This window comes from Mastigoproctus giganteus, chromosome 10 (genome assembly GCF_048544385.1).
Source record: "Mastigoproctus giganteus isolate SK-2022 chromosome 10, ASM4854438v1, whole genome shotgun sequence".
In the NCBI taxonomy this organism is placed as follows: domain Eukaryota; kingdom Metazoa; phylum Arthropoda; class Arachnida; order Uropygi; family Thelyphonidae; genus Mastigoproctus; species Mastigoproctus giganteus.
Window position 1 is genome coordinate 145,707,403 of NC_143584.1, and position 14,567 is coordinate 145,721,969.

At 38.4% G+C, this 14,567-nt stretch overlaps 1 protein-coding gene across 2 annotated transcripts in view; it reads right to left on the bottom strand.

Annotated features, from left to right (window-relative positions):
• The window catches only part of PAN2 (PAN2-PAN3 deadenylation complex catalytic subunit PAN2), a 588,859-nt gene that overhangs the window by 333,839 nt on the left and 240,453 nt on the right, over positions 1-14,567 (bottom strand). For both annotated transcript variants that reach the window (XM_090383685.1, XM_090383686.1), the window contains exon 14: positions 11,140-11,192. In XM_090383685.1, the coding sequence (XP_090239811.1) occupies positions 11,140-11,192 (53 nt within the window). The remainder of the gene's footprint in view (positions 1-11,139; positions 11,193-14,567) is intronic.

Sequence of the window (14,567 nt, forward strand, 5' to 3'; positions counted from 1 at the left end):
TGTATATACATATTTAATTTCTATTTTTAATAATCTTCCATATATTGTATTTCATTTTATTTTTATTTTTACTGTATTTTTAATAAAGTTTTATTTTACACTTTTATGTTTTGTCGGTAGTGACAAGATTTGTTTCAGTATAATTATTCCTGATGCACAAGGTCTTTTTGCTAAGAACAAAAGATAATAATATACACTAAAGGGCAATCCGGTTTATCAGGTACATCAACAACCATTCACGGAATCAACTGCTCTCTTAGAGGCAGTGTCGTGTATCCACACCAGATTATCAGTAGTCAGATACTGAGGGATAGTGAGTGCATATGTTGTGCATGCAAACAATTAAAAGAGATGATCTGCGAGCATACTCTAAGTGACTTTGAGCATGGTAAGATAGTTTAGGTATCACAAACACTAATGGTCCAGCAAATTAGAAAACATCTATCTAAAATTGGAGATAGTTTTTTGGTGAGAGAGGCATGGATTGTAAATGGGTGGGGTATAGCAGCAGTTGATCTCACCAGAATTTACTTTTGTCAACTGAAAACAAGAAGCTATGGATATATTGTATACAGGAAAAGCACACAAAAGGTCATCTGAGCAAACAAATTCTGGTTTCCTTTCTGAGGCAGGACTACTGTATTGTGACAGAGGTATAAAGCAATGGCCCCCATCATGCCAGGTATCAACACTAGGCTTGGTGATGGAAATATGTGGGGTGAGGAGCATCTTTGTGGGACATATTAGCTCCAGCATACTGATAGATCAGTATATAAATGTTACAGCCTACTTCAATACTGTTGGAAGGTGAAGCCCTTTGTGCTCATTGTTTATCCATCTGGTAATAGCTACTTCCAAATTAGGCGATAGCCTGAGAAGCTGAGATTGAAGTTTAATGTTGATAAATGCAAGGTACATCATATGGGGAGCAGTAATGTGAGAATAACATACCAACTGTGCAGTAACAAGCTCAGGGTAGTGGAGATTGAACAAGACCTGAAGGCAGGGATGGGATAATTGTGCAGTCAGGCATGAAATTTTCTGAGCTGCTAGTAAAGACAGGCTGCTAGTAAAGGTCATGAGGTTTTGTCAAGGATATTCAGAAATTCTGCTAGCAGGGTTAAGGAGGTGATCACATGTTGTGCAAGGCAATGGTTACGACACATATTAAGTACTGTATACAGGTCTGGAAGCATCATTTTAGGATAGACATGGACCTGTGGAAGTGGGTGCTGAGAAGAGTAACAAGACTGATGAGAGGAGCATAAGGATGCTCTTACCATGGAAAGCCTACAGTTTTGCAAAATGCAGTATCCAGAGACTAGGCAACAGAAGGGGGATCTGATTGAGGTGTTTAAGGCCTAGAATGGATTTAATAAGCTCAACACTGAAATTGATCCTCTTGCTCAGACTACCTACACCTGAGACATAAATTCAAATTAAGGAAAAATGGTTACTGTAAATTTACCTTCAGCCAGGGATGGTTTATTGTTGGAATACACACTTGCATCTGGAGTTGTAGAGGTGGGTAGTTTGAATAAATTCAAGAAAGAACTAGATAAACTGTTAGCTGGAATGGGTGAAAAAGGAGGGGGGGATAATAATAATAAAATATTAATAATAATATTTGGCATCTCTATTACTGACCAGGCAGTAACAGAGACCCCCCAACCCACAAGCTGTACTGGGAATGTGCCATAATAACAGATAGGACAATCCCACATAACAGACCAGACATAACCCTTGTGGACAAGAAGGAAAAGGCTACCTATCTGATTTATAGCGGTACCCAACAATGGCAACCTGCAGAAAACCCATGGGGAAAAATTCAAGAAGTACACGAACCTAAGACAGGAGATCAAAGAGATGTGGTATATGCAACAAGTAATGACCATCCCAATCATTGTGTCAACCACAGGTAGGGTGCCAAAGACTCTACATAACAGCCTAGCAGCAATAGGTCTCCCAGTGAACACCTACAAGGAACTCCAGAAAGTAGCAATCCTGAACACCTGTAGGACAGTCAGAGAGTTCCTCGACCAATAGTAATACCAGCTATAACAACAAGCACCCTGTGTACTTGGTAGCAATACCTGTCACGAGTGGAACCCCTAATCAGGTAGAAAGAATATATAATAATAATTAAATTAAATATATAATAAAAGAAAAGGAAATAGACAAACTATGCATTTCCTTCCCGTAACTATCCAGCTGACCTTTGAAATTCCCCGAACCGTCAGCCTCTACCACCCATGTGGTAGGTAACTTATTCCAGTAATTTATAACTCGTTGCATAAAATAAAACTTCCTGCAATCCAATCTAAACATTTCCCCTGTAACTGGAATTTATAGCCCCTAGTTCTAGAATCATTTATAACATTTAAAATTTCGTCATCAATTATTTTACTTTTGCCTCTCAGAGCCTTAAACACCTCAATAAAGTCTCCTCTGAGGTGCCTAGTTTCCAAGCTCTGCAACTCACATATTCAAAGTCTTTGCCCATATAGACACTGTTTTACTGATCTCACAAGGCAAGTTACCCGTCTTTGGACCCTTTCAAGAAGCTAAATGTCATTTTATAGGTGCAGGCTCCAGACTTGAACACAGTATTCAAAGTATGGACTAACAATAGCCTTATATAGTGGAATTATAACATCCTTATCTCTACTAACAAATGTTCAATAAATAATTGAGGACAGCATGAGTCTTCCTTGCAACCTATCTATAATTAGCATTAGTAGAGGCATACGATGCAAGAAAGCAAGCTTATGCATCATCATCCAAAAAAATCCTCCCATTTCATCGCTCCATTCATTCCAAATACCTGTCCAGCTCAGCCTTAAATTTATTTAGGCTATCAACTTCCACAACAAAACATGGAAGTCTGTTCCACCAATCAACTACCCACTGGCTAAAGGCAAATTTCCGCACATCTCTTCTAAAACTATCATTCCTCAATTTCAATCTGTGCCCCCTCAGGTTCTTAATCGGAGCAAGAGGAAGAATTCAATCAGCATTCAGCTTTCTCAAACCATTCAACACCTTATACACCTCAATCAGATCACATCGCAGGTGCCTACTCGCCAGGTGCTACAATTTGCAGAACTTAGCCTTTCTTGGTAAGAGCACCCTTAAGAGTGCTCTTACCAAGAGTTCCTGGTAAGAGTTCCCCATACCAATCTTGTTGCCCTTCTTTGTACTCATTCTACATCCTTCCTAAAATGAGGCCTCCAGACCTGTACACAGTACGCTAGCTGTGGTCTGACCACTGCCTTGTATAACGGGATAATCACCTCCCCGTCCCTGTTAGCAAAATTCCTATATATCATTGCAAGGGTCTCTGACCTGCCCTGGTAGCCTTATTTGGCTACACAATTACCCCCCCCCCCAGGTCTTTTTCACTTTCCACTTCCCTGAGTGTAGTACCACATAGTTGATACATTTCTCTTCAGTTACTGCTACCCATATACAGTACATTGCATTTGTCAATGTTAAACTTCAGTTGCCACTTCTCAGCCCATTTGCCAAACTTATCTAGATCCAGTTTGAGTAGTATACTATCTTTATCAGCCCAGTTAACAGCCCTGCATAAGACATAACTTAAACAAAAATTTTCAAGTTATGTCTTAACTTGAACATTAAACCTGATATACCTTCATCAACATCATTGATAAATATACAAAACAACAATGGGCCCAACACCGAACCCTGGGGAATTCCACATTTGTCCCCGAAGAGCAGTGTCTATTGATTACCACTCTCTGGCTTCTCCCACTCAACCATCCTTTCGTCCATTGTAGCAACTTGCCCTTAATTCCATACTGCTCCAATCTGTATAGTAGTCTTCCATGTGCAACAGTATCAAAAGCTTTCCTGAAATTCAAGTATATGATATCAAAATTATTTTTTTGCATCCAGTTCCTTTGTGACCACATCATAGTATCCAATCAAATTGATCAGACGAGTCTTCCCCTTTACAAACCCAAGCTGTGCTGAATTATTACTACTGTCTTGTCTAGATGATCCTGCAATGCTTCTTTAACCAGTGCCTCCATTAATTTCCCTGGAACAGAAGTTAAACTAACAGGTCTGTAATTACCTGTATCCCTCTTTGATCCTCCTTTGTAGATTGCGGTCACATTTGCACATCTCCAGTCTGTGGGGACTTCCCCCGAGTCCAAGGATGCTCTCATAATTATTGCTAAGGGTTTGCTTACTTCCTTTGCTACCTCCTTTAATATAACTTGATAGATCCCATCCACTCTACATGCCTTTTTTATGTTTAACTTCAACAATTTCTGCTCCACTTTGCTCTCAGTTATTACAAAATCATTCAGCTCTCTGTTAGAGTTTGATAAACTTCTGGCACTCCCCTCATTGAATAACTCCTCATGTGTGAATGAAGAGGTAAAATACTCATTCGGTTTATCAACTACCTCAGCATGATCATCAACAGTCAACCCATCTATGTTAAATGGTCCAATCTGATTCATCCCTTTCCTCCTAGAGTTTACATAAGTAAAGAACTCTTTGCTGTTTTTCTTTGCATCCTTTGCCAAGAATTTCTCGTAATCTGCCTTCGCCTGCCTAACCTCCCTTGTGACTTGATTACAGACTAGTTTATATCTGCAATAGGCTTCTGTGTGATGTGATACTTTATATGCATCCCATACATTTTTCTTCTCTGCCACAAGCCTCATTAGTTCATCTGACATTCATTTAGGTTACCTTGAACAGTATTTCTTAGTTGGAATGAAAAGCCTAGTAGCCTCCAAAATTAAGTCCCTGAAGGCTTCCCATTTAGAATTCAACATTGGTAATATCATCAGTTGATGCCATTGTATAGAATTTAAAAACTGTCTGAGACCCCTTTACGAAGTCACCTTTACGAAAGAAAAATCCCTTCCCTTTAGCCTTGATGGTAGTTACATCTTGAAGTAATTCCTACATCAGTACACCTTGATCACTGTCACCCAATGGTTCCTTTATCTGCAAATTCTTAATGCATGAAGAATCACTACTGATAATCAGATCAAGAGTATTACTCCCTCTAGTTGCCTCCTCTATATTACTCCCTCTAGTTGCCTCCTGAATATGCTGCTGTAGAAAACGATCATTCAATAAATCCACAAAAGCCTTGCTAGCGTGTGATGACTAACCCACAAATTCCAGTCGATATCTAGAAAGTTGAAATCCCCCATTATAAGACATTCTGATTTACTGGCCTGCTCTATTTCTCTGCACAATTGCTCATTATACTCATCAGTATCATTAGGTCTATAACACACCTGCTCTCAATTTTTTCTTTCACAGTGCTTATGTCACACCAAACAGACTCAACATTGTACTGTCCACCAGCATCAATTGGATGCACTTCCTTAGATTTTAGTTGTTTCTTAACTGACAGCATAACCCCTACTCCCTTCCTGTCTTGTCTATCCTTTCTGTACACATTGTACTCCCCAAATTCCAATTCTGCACTGCTATGTCTTCATGACACCACATATCCGATATCCCAACAATATCTGCCTTTGATGTCTTGACTAGAACTTCAAGCTCATCAAATTTATTAACTATACTCCTAGCATTGGTGTACATGCAAGTATGCATGCACCTGTTTCTACTCTTAGTTACCTTAACACAGCCATGTATTTATTTGTTCCACTATGACTGCCAGCATTCCTGGAAATCTCCATTGCTTTGCTTCCCAGGCTGCTGCTCGTTCTAATAGAAACAATGCAAGAATCACTTTTGCCTTTACCTGCAGCCACTGTTAACCTTTTAGTCTGTGTATCTCCCCCTCAAGCTAGCAGTTTTCAGACCCACCTAACACTGCCTTGATAGCATCAGCAAATATTCTTGCACCCTTTCTATTTAAGTGTATCCCATCCCTGTAGAAGCAGTCTGTCCTGTCAACAAGCACAAACCAGGCTGAAAAAAATTCTACCACTTGAGCCTTGCACAATCTCTCCAGGGCCGAATTTATCAACAAGGCTCTCATCATATACTACTTCCTATAGTGTCTGGGCAGAATTGCAGACACTTTCACATTCAACCCTAACTCACAACTTTTTTTTGAACATTGACCTGTACTTGTTGAGTAAATCTGCAAATCTCTTACTCTTAATGTCATTAGTTCCAACATGTACAACAATATCACCTTTTGTGCCCTTAAAAGTCTTCTCTACAACGTCATCAACTTTTGCCCCTGGCAGATATACCCTAGTCCTGTTCCACCTATCTTTCTTGCATAGTATATTCCCAGTCTCCCTGACAATAGAGTCACCAACAATAAGTAGTTCCTTTGCGACCAACGCATTCTGCCTGGAGATTGCCTGTGTTGTCTGATGCATAGGAGTGAGCTCTACCATTGAGCTGGGCAGCTGAGAGCTTGGTGGGACCCTCATATTAATTTCTTCAAGGGCATTTACCCTACACCTCAAGCTCTCATAGATGCCCATCAGAATGCTGAGTTGGTGCCTAATTTCTTGACACTCTAGACACCTAGCACACACAAAGGCAGATTCCTTGGCTAGATCACGTCCTGTTTTAGAAAGTTCAGCAAACATTTCACATTTTGCACATTTTTTGAGACTGTGATGCATTGGAGAATCGCCTCTTCGTTTCTTCCTCGAGTCACAGCACTTTCGCTAGTCTATGATCTTTGCTTCGCAGCTCTAGTCTGAGTCATGATTTCCGTTTAAATACAATTTAATTTGAAATTTAATAAGATTAATAATATTTTTAATTAATTGATAATACTATAATAAGCTAACAGATTCCTAATTGAGTGCTTCATATTACGCTATCTAGTTTTACTTTATACCTTAAGCTATCAGTTCGCGATATATATACGTTATGCCATTTCTTATCGACTACAATATGCTGGCTAGTTCACAACCAACACTGGAACTATTGGCACCAACACTGGAAGTTGTAGCTTCCAAAAATCACTAGTCAAATTCAAAATAAGAAGCTAACGCTACTAAACCTATTAAATATCTCTCTAAAACACAATGTAGTATGTTAATTAAAGAAGAATACTATAAAAATTAAAAATTAAAAACTTATCCTTTACAGCAGCCAAAAATCCACCGACTGTTCTCTTCTGTGACTAGAGTGCCCCTCCAAAACCCTCCATAATGCTTGGAGAACTACATGTCTAACCATATTGTAACTCCCTTTCTTCCACTGCTGACTGTAGTTCAATTCCGCCAAGTGTATAATTTATTTTTGGGTTACTCTTCTTCAGGTGTAAGACATTGCACTTTTCTGGATTAAACCAAAACTGCCACTTTTCTGATCATCCCTGAAGTCTGTCTAGGTCACTTTGAAGAAGCTCTGCTTGGCGGAGCTACTCTACCAATCATCTGCAAATTTAGACATCACACTCTCTCTATCCCTTCATTGATGTTATTTAAGAAAATCAAAAACAACAGTGGTCTCAATACTGATCCCTGGGAACCCCACTTCTTACATCAACCCAATCTGAGGAATAACCATTTATCACAACCCTCTGCCTCCTGCCCTAAGCCCTAAAGCCATCCTGCTATCCATCTAAGTATTTTCTCTGTGATTCCAACCTGTTCCAGCTTTTAAAGTAACTGTCCATGTAGGACTGAGTCAATGCTTTACTGAAATATAAATAAACAATGTTGAAATTATTCCCTAAATCCAGCTCATTAGTGACCCTGTCAAAATAGCTAACTCGGTTTGTTAAACATGATTTTCCCTTTACAAAACCATGCTGTGTATCCTTCAGAATTCCATTTCTATATAAATGATCCTGAATTCCACCCTTGATTATTGCCTCCATGATCTTCCCTACCACTGAAGTTAGACTGACAAGTCAGTAATTTCACACTACACCCTCAGAATTTCCCTTATGAATTGGAGATATGCCGGCACTTTTCCAATCCAGCAGAATCTCTCCTGAGTCCAGCGATGCCCTCATAATTAGCCTCAGTTCAATGCACTCATTTGCCACCCCCCCCCTTAAAATTATAGGGTATATGCCATCAACCCAAGGAGACTTACTCACCTGTAGGCTTGAAAGTTTTTTCATTAAATAATCATGTGAAATTTCAATATCATTAATTACATATTTTTCAACTCCACTCCCATAATTTCTCATTGACATAAAGGGTTTTTCTTCTTTAAATATCGATGCAAAGTAAATGTTGAGTTCATCTGCAACTTCACCTGGGGTATGTAATACTATCCCACATCCATTACATAAGGGTCTGTTCTGGTTTGTCCTTCTCTTCTTTGCATTTATATATGTGAAAAATTCCTTGTCCTCACTCTTTGCTCTCTTTGCCAGCGATTTCTCATAATCTGCCTTTTCCAGCCTAACCTTTTCTGTGGCACTATTACAGATCATCTTGTAGCTGTTATAGACTACAGTACTTTTTATTGCTCTGTAACTTCTCCATGCTGTCTTTTTCTGCTCATGTAATCTGGCAACAACTTCATTATTCATCCAACTTGGAATCCTCCTAGTGGAGTATTTTTTTAATGGTATATATGCATTCAAGGCTTCTGTGATTAATGTTTTAAAGGTATACCATAATTCAATTATACTCACTGTCTGAGATATCTAACCAGTTAATAGAGGCCATGTAGCACCTTAAGTCATCATAATTTCCTTTCCTGAAATTATAACTTACTCCTTTGCCTTTAACTACTGTTATCTCTCTCTCTCTTCATTGTCTACTGCAGAACTCCATGATCACTTCCTGCTACTGGTTCCTGTACTGTCAGCACTATTATGTCATCTGGTTCATGGGTGTTGGTCAAGTCTAGAATATTCTTTCCCTAGTACTTTCCCTGATATGTTGATACAAATAACAATCATTCTAGTTGATTTAAAAATTTTGCCCCCCATATGAAGTTTCCTTCCCATTTGCTCCAATCAATTAGAGGCAAACTAAAATCACCCATAATAAGATATTCACGCTTATTTGCCCATTCCATTTTAAAGTAAAGGCTCTCATCATAATCTTCACAATCACCTGGCCTGTAGATTACTCCCATTCTCATTATACCTTTGCTTCCAACTCTCACACCATACAGATTCTATGCTAGCATGCAAAATGTCTGCACCCAGAAAAGCTTTCGTCACCTTCAGGCTGCTTTTGATAAGAAGCATGACCCTATCACCCCTTCTATCTGACCTATCCTTCCTAAATACATTGTACATACCGTACTGAAACTCAATGTCCAAGTTTGCAGATGATAGAAAGGTTGGCAGGGTTGTTAATGCCAGTAATGACAGTATGCTACTGAAACAGGATCTAGAAAAGCTGGGCAGATGGGCTGAGAATTGGCAACTGAAGTTAGACATTGACAAATGCAAAGTACTGCATATGAGTACAAGTAACCCCACAGAAATGTACCAACTGTGCGGTACTACACTCAGGATGGTAGAGAATGAAAAAGATCTGGGGTAATTGTGCAGTCAGATATGAAGTTTTCTGAGCAGTACAGACAGTCTACCAGAGTAGGTCATGGGGTCTTGTCAATGATATACAGGAATTCTTCTGACCATTGCCTTTGTTTGTTATTTAGGAGCATTAGCAACTAAGGCCATATTGCTCCGGGATATGCAGCGGTCATTCCCTGACCTTTCTGCATCCTCCGTATTTGGTGGTGACAGGCTCGAATCCCAGTCTAATCAAGAAGCATGTGCTATGCACTGCTGCTCCTTCCCACCTGGCTACAGAGGCACATCTGTCCTTGCCTTATCCCTTTGTATGAGGCAATGGTCAGGATGCGCCTTGAGTACTGCATATAGGTATGAAGGCATCATTTTAGAAAGGATGTAGAGTTGCTAGAACGAGTACAGAGAAGTGGAACAAGACTGGTGAGGGAAACAAAAGGATCCTCTTACCAAGAAAGGCTTTAAGTTCTGCAAATTGCAGCACTTGGAGACTAGGCACCTGAGTGATCTGATTGAGGTGTGTAAAGCCTTGAATGGTTTGAGCAGGCTTAATGCTGATGGGATTCTTCCTCTTACCCAGATTACAAATATGAGGGACCATAAATTCAAATCGAGGAAAGGCAGTTAGAGAATAGATGAGTTTGTTTGTTATTTGGTTTTTAGGAGCATTAGCAACTAAGGCCATATTGCTCCGGGATATGTGGTGGTCATTCCCTGACCTTTCCACATCCTCCATATTTGGTGGTGATGGGCTTGAACCCCGGTCTAATCAAGAAGCGTGTGCTACACGCTGCTGCTCCTTCCTACCTGGCTACGAAGGTGCCTGAATAGATGAGTGGAAATTTGCCTTCTGAATTGATTCTGAATGAACCATGTGTATAAACAATCACCCACTGCCTTGTTTTTGCAGAGTCTTGATTTCTTCCTTTCCAGTCCTGGGGTTTTGTCCAACTTATCCAGGAAGGAACGTAGTCTTCCTTCATCTGTAATCCATCCTCGTATTGTTCTCTCCGGAATACCCAATTCCTGTTTTTTTTGTGCTTTCGAGGCACCACTTTTTACTCGTTTTATTATAGTCATCTTTTCCTTGATGGTGTACAACTTTCTTTTATTAATGTTTGCCATACCCCTGAAATCAATTTTAATTTATTATGAACGATAGCTACATCTGTAAAGCTTGCAAAAATGTAAAAAAATCTCGAATACACACCAAACAGTCACAAAAAAACACAACCGGCACAGGTAAGTCTCAAACTATAGATCACTTTTTTTTTTCTTTTTTTTTTTGCAGTGACACAAGGAAAAATGATCAATACTAATTGCAGAGGCTAAAACAACCTCACGTCTTTCAAATGCACTGCTCCCATCTGACTCATTTTCGGGAAAACCATTCTTTTGTGCTGGAGGAGATAAGCAAATCGCATGACTCAATCTATGGGTGTAGTGCAAGGTTTGCAAAAGAACATTAATATTTTTCTCAGAATTTTTTTCAACAGCAATATCAGGCAGTACGACCCGCGGTATATCCAAATCCGTAGTATAAACTACGCTGTTATATCCAGGGAGCAGCATACTAAACTATCTCATTTATATTACATTATAGATTGTACACATATATTATATAATTATTACTAAATATTTTTATTACATTACATATATAATAAATAATAGATTAAAAATAAATAAAAAATACTCACTCTGTTTTATCTTTGTCTTGCCCATTTTCATATTCTGATGGTTCAAGGGTTTCCTAACAAAACAAAATTAAAAGTAAGAATACATAAACAAAATGAATACAGAAGTCTAGTTGTTATAATTTGATGGGCATAATGTTAAGTAAAATATATTTTCACAAATGCAATTTTATTCCTACAAACTATTTTTACTTCATAATTTATTAGTTCACCTCTGTGTGATATAACTAATCTTTCACATTTGAATATTTTATGACTGTAACATGATTTTTTTTTTTTTTTTTTTGTGGTGTTTGAAGACATTTTGTGTGAACAGGAAAGTTTTTATATCCACTGTCAAAAAACTGCATGTCAGCAAGTTTCTACAACCTCATATTGTTACACAGCATCTCTAAAAGATGTTCACCCATTTAAGAAAATAAATAAAATTAATTAAAAATCCCACAAACTATTATCATTGAGTGCTTATATAAGCAACATTTTGTGGCGCATGATGAACTAATACAGATGTTAATATTTTTCACAGTAGTGAACAAATGAATGACAAACATTCTCCATTGATACAACTCTCTGTCTTCTCCCACCCAATCATCCCTTTATCCACAGCAGTAACTTGCCTCTAATGCTGCAGTGCTCCAATTTATACAGCAGTCTTTTATGTGGAACAGTTACAAATGCTTTTCTGAAATCTGAGTATATGATGTCAAAATGATTTTCTGCATCCATTTCCTTTGTTACCATAGTATCCAATTAGATTGGTCAGACAAGTCTGCCCCTCCACAAATCCATGCTGTAACTAGAGTATGATTGCATTCCTGTCTATATGGTTCTGAATAACTAACCAGTGATGCCATTATTTTCTCTGGAAGAGAAATGAAACTAACAGGTCTATAATTACTCATATCACCCATTGATTCCCCTTTTTGAATTGGGGATACACATCTCCAGTTCACAGATGATCCTGTTTTACTACTACTACCAGTAACTCCATTATTTTACATGGAACAGAAGTGAAGCTAACAAGTCTATAATTACTTATGTCACCCTATGATTCCTCTTTGTGAATTGTGGACACATTTGCACATCTCCCGTTTATACACCTTCCTCTGACAACAATGATGCTCTCATAAATATGGCTAAAGGCTTGCTTACCTCCTTTTCTGCAACCCTTAATATAATTGGATAGATCCCAAAGCCCAAGTGCCTTTTTTTATGTTTAGCTCCACCAATTTTTCTTTAAATTTCGCCTTAGTTATCGCAAAATCATTTAACTCATTTACCTCTTAGAATCTGATACACTTCTGACATCCCAATCCCTAAAAAATTCTTCACATGTGAATGTAGATGCAAAATATCTAAGTTTGTCAGCAACCTCAGCACAATCATCAACAGTTAAACCATTCATATTTAGGACTAATATCGTTTATCCACTTCCTTTTAGTATTTACACAAATAAAAGAGTTTTTGCTGGTTATCTTTGCATTCTTTACAAGAGATGCCTTGTAATCTGCCTTAGTTTGCTTATTCTCCTTTGTTACTTGATTGCAGACTATTTTATATCTACTGTAGGTTTCTGAATCACCTGATAATTTATATGCATCCCATGTATATTTTTTTCTATGCCATGAGTTTCATCAGTTCATATGACATCTAGCCTTAAACAATATTCTCCAGGTGCAAGAGTGCAATATTACATTTAGCCATATTAAACCATAATTACCATTTTATGACCACCTATGCATATCATTCTGAAATAAAATTTTCTGGTTGTGATTGTTTAATATCTTCCTGGTCTTCATACTCTCTGGAAATTCTGAACAGCATGTTTGAGCAGCATCAATGATGTTAACCAATGTAAGAAACAACAGAGACCAAAGAACCAATCCCTGAGACATGCCATCTCTAACTCTGGTTGACAGTAAAGAATATGCAGTTTATCTTTCTGTCTACTGTTCTTTAACCATCTTTTGTAGATACAACCAATCTGCTCTATTCGTGAGAGAAATAATAAAATAAATATTGTTTCTGCTGTCAAAACAGTAAAAATAAGTAAAAAAAATAAGTAAAATAATTAAAACATGGACACTCATAGATAATATAAAATAAATACACTGTGTACAAATTAAAACTAAAATTATATACAACCAATAAATAATAAAAGATAAACTATTAATATAAAGAGAATAGAAGCAATAAAACATGCATGAAAATAAAAGCAATAAAATAAGTGTGAAGAAGCTATAAAGGTGACAAGCCTCATTATTAACTACTTGCTCTTTATCAACTAAACTTGATAAAGAGCGTCTAGTTGATGAGACTCTTTGATAGAGGCATCTAGTTGATCAGACTCTTGGATAGTAGTAGTGGTACTAGTGGCATGTGATGCAAGAAAGCAAGTGTATGAGCTTATGCAGCATCAGCCGAAAAAATAAAATAATAAAATAACACCATTCCCTCCAAATGCCTGTCCAGTTCCTCCTTAAATTTATTTAACCCATCAACTTCCACAACGACAGATGGAAGATTGTTCCAGCAATTAACCACCTGCTGGCTAAAGGCAAATTTCCGCACATCTATTCTACATCTGTCTTTTCTTAATTTGAATTTATGCCCCCTTAGGTTCATAATCTGAACAAGTGGAAGGATCCCATCAGAATTCAGCATGCTCAACCCATTCAAAGCCTCTAGTTGATCAGACTCTTTGATAGAGGCATCTAGTTGATCAGATTCTCTGATAGAGGCATCTAGTTCATCAGACTCTTTGATAGAGGCATCTAGTTGATCAGACTCTTTGATAGAGGCATCTAGTTGATCAGACTCTTTGATAGAGGCATCTAGTTGATAGAAGTGCTTTATCAACTTTAGTTGATAAAGGAGCTCATCACCTTGAAAGCTTCTTCATTCTTATTTTATCACCGAATGTTTAATATATACAGGGTGATTCACTACCAATGCGACAAACTTGCAGGAGGTGTAGGGGGCACAAAGACGAATCGGAATCACATAGCATTGCAGGGTCCGAAATGCCTTCGTCATGCGGTAGAGGACGTTGAATGGGAGGTCGCGTGAACAGCGATCCCGCTGGAAGTCAGCACTTGCGAACCGCTTCCCGAGGCAGTAGGATGGACGAGTATTCAAACTATGAACTGGCCGACATGCACTTCGCGTATGGAGCTACGGACTGTAATGGGCACGCCACTCTGCGCTTGTACCAGGAACGTTTCCCACACAGGCATGCTCCGCGTCATACGATTTTCGCACGTGTGCACAGAAGGTTACATGAGACTGGTTGTTTCATGAGAGGTACCATGAATCGAGAGCGAACAAAGAGGACCCCAGACAATGAGGAGAATGTCCTATGTCTTGCAGAACGCAATCCAAGTACGAGTACTCGAGCGATAGGCCAACGATTGGGTATTTCCCAATCCACT